The sequence below is a fragment of the Hemitrygon akajei genome, chromosome 10 (assembly GCF_048418815.1).
Source record: "Hemitrygon akajei chromosome 10, sHemAka1.3, whole genome shotgun sequence".
NCBI classification, from domain to species: Eukaryota; Metazoa; Chordata; class Chondrichthyes; order Myliobatiformes; family Dasyatidae; genus Hemitrygon; species Hemitrygon akajei.
The window spans coordinates 79,486,973-79,496,477 of NC_133133.1; the positions used below are offsets into that span (position 1 = coordinate 79,486,973).

The window sequence follows — 9,505 nt, forward strand, 5'->3', positions numbered from 1 at the left end:
TTCTATAGGTCAGTTGTGGAGAGCGCCCTCTTCTTTGTGGTGGCGTGTTGGGGAGGCAGCATCAAGAAGAGGGACGCCTCACGTCTTAATAAGCTGGTAAGGAAGGCGGGCTCTGTCGTGGGCAAAGTACTGGAGAGTTTAACATCGGTAGCTGAGCGAAGGGCGCTGAGCAGGCTACGGTCAATTATGGATAACTCTGAACATCCTCTACATAGCACCATCCAGAGACAGAGAAGCAGTTTCAGCGACAGGTTACTATCGATGCAATGCTCCTCAGACAGGATGAAGAGGTCAATACTCCCCAATGCCATTAGGCTTTACAATTCAACCGCCAGGACTTAAGAACTTTTTAAAAGCTATTATTAATGCTTTTTGAGATAGTGATTTAGATGCGTATCATTTTTTTTACTGAGTTAAGTATTGTATGTAATTAGTTTTGCTACAACAAGTGTATGGGACATTGGAAAAAAAGTTGAATTTCCCCATGGGGATGAATAAAGTATCTATCTATCTATCTATCTATCTATCTATCTATCTATCTATCTATCTATCTATCTATCTATCTAAACATTTACCAAAATGACAGGTATCTAAAAGAGAGATACAGAAACTATAATAAGGCGACCATTAGGGTCACTGATTACATCAGATGGTGTAAACTGCTTTCTTTTGGTGATTAATATCGCCACCCCCTGGACCTACTATTAAATCTGGAATGAAAAACCTCTCTAATCCATGCTTTACAGAGTCTATTAGGGTCTTCCACTCTTAAATGTGTCTCTTGTAGAAATAGTATATCTGCTTTTAATTGTTTCAGATGAGAGAAAACTTTAGCTCTTTTCACAGGACCATTGAGCCCCTTTACATTCCAAGAAATAAACCTCACAGGGTGGCCTCCATCAGCAGCACTCGTGTTAACCAGATCAGGAGACACACAGGGCCCACAATCCAAAGCAGTGCGAGGGCACAAGCTGCACACAATAACGCATAATGGAAAGAAAGTCTGACCAATCTGTAACCCACAAAAGAATAAAGTGCCATGGTAATCCCTCAAAACACTGCCCCCCCCACGCCTCTACACAAAGAAAAAAAACAATTAACCCCCGAAACCTAGATCTACCTCCCCATCTGAGGATGATCGCAGGCATTACCAAACAAAAAACTTCCAAAGTGTTCCCCAAACAACCAAAGTTTCAATCTGATCTAGGGTGGCTTCGCTCCTTAAAATTTATACCAACACTTATTCTACCTTTAATATATATAGGCTAACAATAGCACAGGTCAAGGAAAGCATTAAAAACAAAAAAAAAACTAGGAAACTGAATGCCAGAGATGCAAATCCCAAATATTTACATTTTGCTGGTTGAAAATTTTTGTTAATCAGATTCCGCAGCATAGCAATTCGACCCAATCACGTTCCACAAATTAAACTGGAAAAAATGAACAAAGAAGTAAATTGCGAAAATTAACATTTTGCCTTGGCATTCAATGCTGCATGAATAATCTAAAAAAAACGTCATTACTCTTCTCGTTCTTCTCCCCAGCGTGAATGGTAAAACGCTTTGGCCAAATCTGGTGTATCGAAATAATGCTTTTTACCTTCACAGATGACCTGGAGCTGGGCAGGATACAAGAGGCCGAACCTGACCCCTTTCCCGTAAAGCAGGGATTTCACCACCTTGAATGCTGCTTGTTTTTTCCCCAGCTCCACACTAAAATCTTCATGAATAAAAACACTTGATGCCCGCGTAAATACAGTTCCTGCTTCCGTCTACTGATGAAGCGTTGCTTATCTTGAAAGAAGTGAAAGAGAACCAGGAACGTTCTTGGTCTCGTTTGCTTGGCTTCAGAGACATCAGATAGTTTAGGCCCGACTCGGTGAGCATGAGAGTACTTGGGAAGAAATTTGTCCCCAGCACTTTGTCAAAAAAACTCAGTCATAAATTTAACAGGGTCTGAACCTTCCAGATTTTCAGGAATGCAGACCACTCTCAAATTGGATCTCCGCGACCGATTTTCGAGGTCATCTAGCTTTCCCTTCAGAAACGCGTTTTCGCTCTGCAGCGTTGCAATGGCGGCTTCGGCGCTCGCCATTCGGTCACTATAATCATTCAGCCCATCTTCAATTTCACGAATGCGTTCGCCGTGCGACTCGTAGTAAGATATAATTTGTTCCATGGTAGCATTCATGGTGACAAAGCATCTTCAAGTTCTCTCTTTAGGGCAGAATGCACCACTTGTGTCGTGTCAGTAAGAACTAAACAAAGCTTCTCCGGGTCATCGAGTAGCACAGGTCCAGGTCCAGCAGCGTGCAATGGCGCCATTACCGTAATATCAGCTTTCTTGCTCGAGGCTTCGCTATACTTTTCCCCAGATTTACTTCGAAGGTGCATTTTATTTGCTATGCCGATGTCCAGCAACGTCCCGGGTTGTTCACAATGTTAAATATTCAGTTATCTCGAGCATACGACAAAGATAAACAGGTAGATTTTCAATAAAAATAGGGAGCCACACTTGCACCCACCTACTCACTCCATGCTCAACCCGGAAGTCCATTAATATTCATTTTGAGTGGACAAGAATATAAAAACAACATAATACTGAGGCTTTAGAAGGCACTGGTGAGGCCTCTCTTGGATTATTGTGAGCAGTTTTGGGCCCCTTAAGAAAGGATGTGCTGACATTGGAGGGGGTTCAGAGGAGGAACCCAATGATTCCAGAAATGAAGGGATTATCGTATATGGAGCAGTTAGTGGCTGTGGACCTTCACTTGCTGGAATTTAGTAGAATGACGGGGGAATCTCACCAAAACCTATTGAATGTTGAAAAGCCTAAATGCGTTAGATCTGTAGAGGATGTTTCCTATGATGGGAGAGTCTAGGGTTGCAGGGCAAACCCTCCAAATACAGGGTCTTCATTTCGAGCATAGATGAAGATGAATTTTTTAAACCAAATGGTAGCGAATCTCTGGAATTCATTGCCACCGGCTGCTGTGGAGGGCAGGTCATTCAGTACATTTCATGTTAAGGTTGATAAGTTCTTGATTAGTCAGGGTATGTAGGTGTTGGGGAGAAGGCAGGAAAATGGTTTTGAGGGGGAAATGGATCAGCCGTGACGAAATAGCGCAGCAGACTCGATGACCCAAATGGCCTAATTCTGCTCCTATGTCTAGTGGAGTAATTATTCTCAAAACATCCAACCATTACTCTTCTGTTATCCTTGTTAGTGTTACCTTCCAGTGAACTTCGGCCCACTTTCCTGTCTTGCTTCTGTAATTCCCTTTATTGCACTGATACATCCAATTTTATCTTCTACCTCTCAAACTGCAGGGTGTGTTCTATACTAGTGTGATGACTGTCTCCTAAAGGTTCCTTTACCTTGGACACCTTAATAAAATCTGAATATACAACACGCAGTCCAGTATATTCCCTCATGATCTCAACCAGAAGCTGTTGAAAAAAGCCATCATATAGGCATTGTATAAACTCTTTCCCCTAGAATTGAGTACCAAACTCATTTTCCAATAAATCTGCATATTGTAATCTTCCATGGCCAACATAACTTGCCTTTTCTATTTCCCTTTGAAATTTGTAACCCACATCCTTACTACTATTTAGAGGCCGATATAAAGCTCCCATCAGGGTCTTTTTTAAACCTTCTTAGACTGCATCTTCTAGTCATATGCCTTTTCTTTTTAGTGACTATTTTTTTAAAACAAACAAAGCCATCCCAACATCTCTGCCCAGCTGCCTGTCCTTTTAATACAATGTACATCCTTGGACGTTATCTCCCAGCTGTGATCGTCCATCAACCATGACCCAGTGATGCCCACATCATCAAACCTGGCAATCTGTAACTGTGCTGTGAGATCACCTACGTTATTATATCTACATTATGCATTGAGATAAAACAGATTCAGTTCAGTATTCATCACTCTTTTCAATTTTGTCTCCATATTTCTAAAGATAATTTCTTGACCCTTTCTAAACCTTCATTAATTTGAAGACTTCTGTAACCTCTCCTGGATTCTCCTTCTCTTTAATGTTATCCTGACTTTTCCGACCTGTTCAATCCACTCCCTACAATTTATTTTAAAGCCCTTGTTATGTGATTTGCCAGGATTCTGGTCCCAGCATTCTTCAGGTGGAGCCTGTCTCATTGGAACAGCTCCATTTCTCCCAACACTGGTGCTAATATTCCACAAATTCAAAACCACTTCTCCTACACCAAACTTTGACAACTCATTTAGCTTTCTGATCTCATTAACCCTGTGCAAATTGCACATTGCTCAGGAAGAAATCCAGAGATTGTTATGTTAGTTTCTGCATTTTAATTTAAACCCTAGCTTCTTAAATTTCCTTAGTGGGAACTCTTCTCTTGTTCTTCTAATATCACTGGTACCAACATAAATCACAAAAGCTGAATCTTTCGCTTTTCTATGAATAATTTTCCTACAATTCAGATGGGATGTCACAGCCTTTGTGATTCTCAATCCTTGTGACAATCACCCGATCATGCATCTCTATTTTATTTAGAGTTTTTGTAGTTTGTTTTTTGTTTTTTTTATATATAAATATATATACACACACACACACACTCTTGAGACCTTTGCAGAGTACTGTACTTGTCAATATGGAGTGGGGAGCAGAACCAATGTTCTTGTTGCATTTGGTGTGAGGTAGGGGGTTTGGAGGGTGCGTTGATGATCATGTTGCCTTTCTTTTGGTGTAGAGGGAGAGGTGGTTTTGCTGCTGATTCTCTTTGAACTGATGGTTCTTGGGTCATCACGATGAGTATGCATTCTTCTTGGTCCCTACTGAAAGAGTCTGGTTCTCTTTGCCACACTCAAATGATGTTTTAGCCTGGAAGATGCTGCTCTGTGGACAAACAGGTCGAGATCTACATGCTCCATTAGTTAAATCTGTGGTGATTAAGCAAAGTCGAAGCATATTAACCGATACTTATCCTTATGCAAATTACAATAACAAACTCCGTATAGATAGTTATTCAGTAGCAAATTGTAAGAGCAAAATGTGTTTCAATAATTACCAGGAAGGATTGACATGCAGACATTCTGTTAATGATGTGAAATGCAATACAAATAGAAGTTGTTTCAGATGAGAACTTTAATGGAACATACTTTCTTTCAGTGGACAGGTGGCAGAGACTGAGACCTCCTCATTCTTCACACAGGAAGAACTGAGCAAACTGAAGTCTGATTTTGAAACAGGTGGGGTGGAAAAAGTTAAACCACTGATAGAGAAGAAAATAACTGATCTGGACAAAACAGAGCTTAATATCGCAGTGACGGGAGAAACAGGTACAGGAAAATCCACCTTCATCAATGCCATGAGAGGACTTCGGAGCACTGATCCGGGAGCAGCTAAATCTGGGACCACAGAAACAACAATGGAGCCAACCGGGTACTCACATCCCACTCTGCCCAATGTTCGCTATTGGGACCTGCCAGGGATTGGAACCACACCATTTCCAGCAGCTAAATATCTCAGAAAAATGAATTTCAAAATATATGATTTCTTTATCATAATCTCTGCTTTGCGATTCAAAGAAAATGATGTTAAACTTGCCAAAGAGATTAATCGGCTGGGGAAAAAGTTCTATTTTGTCCGCTCTAGGATTGACATCGATCTTTATTCCATGAGGAAAGAGAGGGAGGTTATTAATGAAGACGAAGAGCTGGAAAAGATTCAGAGTGACACCGTCAGGAAGTTGGCAGAAGCAGGGTTTCCGAATCCCACTGTGTTCCTGATATCCAGTTTAGAGCCGGATCATTTTGATTTCATTCGGTTAAATGAAGGACTCGAAGGTGATATAAATAATGTAAAGAAAAGGATCTTTGCCCTGGCCCTTCCAAATCTAAGTGCGGAGATAGTTCAGAGGAAATGTGCAATTCTGAAAAAACATATCTGGATGTTTGCAACACTCTCTGGGGGATTGGGAGCCGTCCCAGTTCCCGGCTTCTCTCTCGCTTGTGATATCGGAATATTGATTGGAGCCATTGTCTACTTCCGGAAATGCCTGGGCCTGGATGATGCTTCTCTTCGAAGACTGGCCAACAGAGCAGGAAAACCTGTGGAAGAGCTGAAGGCGACAGTGAAAGCTCCATTGCTGGGGGAAGTAACCCCAGATGTAATTGTGAGGTTAGGTTGGGGGGCTGCTGTTGTTACTGTTTCAGCCCTGGAATTCGCTCTTGACTTTGTCCCTGTCATTGGCTCCATTTTTGGAGCAGACTCATCATTTCTCATGACGTACAAGATACTGAGTGCTGCACTGAAGGATTTTACAGAGAATGCAGAGAGAGTGGTGAAAGTTGCCTTTGAAACTGATTAACTGAACTGTAAAAGTATCGACCCAGTGAGTTTATAGCACACCATGCTTAATAATTTGATGACATCACATCAAGCACCAAATCGTGCTGTAAATCAACTCAACAATGTTCACTTCTCCTGTATGTGTTCCTGGAAATATCTTATTCATTACTGAAGGGGGTTGGGAGGGAGTTTCCAATCAGTACCATTTGGAAAACCAGTGCAAGATTAACAGAGTGTGACTCTATGAAATAATGTTAAAATTAAGCTATATCTGCCTTCAGAGTTGTACATAAAGGATGTACCTGATAAACATTGGCTTCCAGAAAGCACAGCTGGTTGGGCTGCTAGGCAATAATCAGAAGCCCCTTGCATTACTCAGCCAATTACTTGTTTAAAATATAACTGCACAGGCAAAATGATAGCTGATACTTGGGTGCGGTGCATAAATGTCTGTATCAATTGAGATGTTATAAATCCTAGGTTGAAATATCAAGTGCCACCCCAACCACCTTACCAACCTCTGATGTCAACTATTGGGAAGATTTTCACAGCCTGTGTTCAGAGCTTATCAACTGGTTCAGCTTCACTTACCATCAAGAAATCCTACAAATAATTAAAACAAACATTGTCAGAGAATTTGGTCTAAAGCTCACGACAAGATCTGAGATCAATGAAGCCGTCTTCACTTAGCTTTCATTTAAAATTGTCAAACAGTTGTTGATAAACTCTCCCTTCTGCAGGTTCTGTGAGTTTCAGATGAACACTTACCCATACAGCACAGCAAGTCGGAATTATTCTCAGTACTTTATTAAAACTTGTTAGTAAATTACCATGGAAAAAGTAAGGAAAAATGCAAAATATTGCAAGATAACAGAATAAAGGGGGAACGTCACGTGATGACGTAGGATCGAGACACAGGAACACAGCTCTCCCGTTTAAAAAAAAATTTAAAAAAATATCAGTTAATTAATGTTTAAGTGAAGAAAAGTTAGTAAATACTTTCTAAAAGTTACTTATAAACTACTCCGGATTGTTTCAAACTATGTCTCATAAACAGAAGACGAAGAAAACTACTACCGTGAAGACAACACAAATTGGAACAGAATCAAGGCCCACTGCTGCCAGAGAACTGCGGGCTCAGGTAGATTTTACCTCCAGTGATACAGAACAGGAAACTGCGGCAACATCGACCATTTCTAAAGAAAAAGACCAACAAGAACTGCGCAAATGTGAGCAACCTGAACTACAAATCCCAGTTACGATCAAAACTGGAAGTGAAAGTGAATCTGAGGCAGATTCAGATTCTCTGGAAAAATCAGACGAAGATGGAGGTAAAAGTTCTTCTGGAACTATAGAAAAAACTTTGATGCATATAATGCATAAATTAGAAAAATTAAACACATTAAAAGAAATAAAAAATAACAAATATGGAGATTGTTTGATAAAATGATAAAGACAGGAAAAAATGGAAAAGAGAATTATAGACTTGGAAGTTACAATGGAAGACATGGTTGAAAGAATGAATAAAATGGAAGATAATATCTCTGCCTGGACATCAGAAAGAAAATAATTGTTGGAAAATGTGGATAAGCTTGAAAAATTTAGCAGATGAAACAATATTAAGATTGTTGGACATAAAGAAAATATAGAAGGAGAAGATCCAATAAAGTTATTTCAAAAATGGATCCCTGAAAACTTGGAAATGGAAGAAGCTCTAATTGAAATTGAAAGGGCTCATAGAGCCTTAAGATCAAGACCTCAAGCTGATCAAAATCCATGATCAATTTTGATAAGATGCTTAAGATACCAAGATAAAGAAAAGATCCTGAAGGCGGCTACCCAATGTGCCAGAAAGAGAAAAGGGCCATTGATGATAGAAGGGAAAGCAGTTCTTTTCTATCCTGATACAAGTTATAATCTTTTGAAGAGAAAGAAGGAATTTAACCCAGTGAAAAAAGCTTTATGGGAAAAGGGTTATAAATTCATAATGCGTCACCCAGCAACGCTGATAAATTTTTTTGGAGGATGGAAAAAAGATTTTTTTACCGATTATCGAGAAGAGGAGGAGTTTGCACAAAAACTCCCAAGTATTCGCTAACTACACATAGAGATTTCCAAGCGTAATGGATTAAAGATGAAGACAGAGACAGTGAATGGAATTGATGGACTTTTAAGGATGATACAGGGGGAGAAAGGCAAAATTTGTGAAATATTAATTGCAAGTAGTATATTTTCTTTTTTTTTCTCATATATATACTTTTATATGTCGCGGGGGAGCTGGTGGAGCTTTGGATTGATTGCTACAGGATTCACGTGTGTAATCATGGTGATTGCCATGACCTGTACAACAGAGGGGGGTAATGTTGTGTTCTTTTTTATCCACATTAGTAGGGGGGTATTTTGTTTTTTTTATAACCTATTTTTCTTCTATCTTTTTTTGCCTGGATGATCGGTGGGTCACACATAGCAACATGGAGAATTTTAAAAAGATTCCCCAAGGTACCACGAAAGTTGACAGATTAGGTATTATTATAGATTGGAGTAACCCAATTAAAAATAATGACTAATTTACTAAATTTTTAATGTTTTACTGTTAATGGGCTTAATGGACCAGTGAAAAGAAAAAGAATCTTAACACACATTAAAAAAAAATGAAAATAGATGTAGCTTTTTTACAAGAAACACACTTAATATAGAAAGAACATCAGAAATTAGAAAGAGATTGGGTTGGAAATGTTATTGCAGCTTCATTTAACTCAAAGGCGAGAGGAGTTGCAATTTTGGTTAATAAAAATTTACCAATTAAAATACAAAACGTATTAATTGATTCAGCGGGGAGATATGTAATTATACATTGTCAAATTTTTTCAGAACTATGGACTCTTATGAATATTTATGCACCAAATGAAAATGATGTAAAATTTATACAAGAGGTCTTTTTGAATTTGGCTAACGCACATGACAAAATATTAATAGGTGGCGATTTTAACTTTTGTCTAGATACAGTTTCAGATAGATCAACAAAGGTTGTCACAAAATCAAAAGTAGCAAAATTAACTTTATCATTGATGAAAGATTTAAATTTGATTGATATATGGAGAAGAATTAACCCAAAAGTAAGAGATTATTCATTTTATTCAAATAGATATTAAACTTATTCAAGGATAGACTTT

At 39.0% G+C, this 9,505-nt stretch overlaps 1 protein-coding gene across 1 annotated transcript; it reads left to right on the plus strand.

Annotated features, from left to right (window-relative positions):
• The first annotated feature begins 2,314 nt into the window (after positions 1-2,314).
• On the plus strand, positions 2,315-7,917 carry LOC140733997 (interferon-inducible GTPase 5-like). Its single transcript, XM_073057575.1, has 2 exons — positions 2,315-2,328; positions 5,151-7,917. Exons 1-2 carry the CDS (start codon positions 2,315-2,317, stop codon positions 6,349-6,351), a joined length of 1,215 nt encoding a protein of 404 aa, XP_072913676.1. The 3' UTR covers positions 6,352-7,917.
• The last annotated feature ends 1,588 nt before the right edge of the window (positions 7,918-9,505 follow it).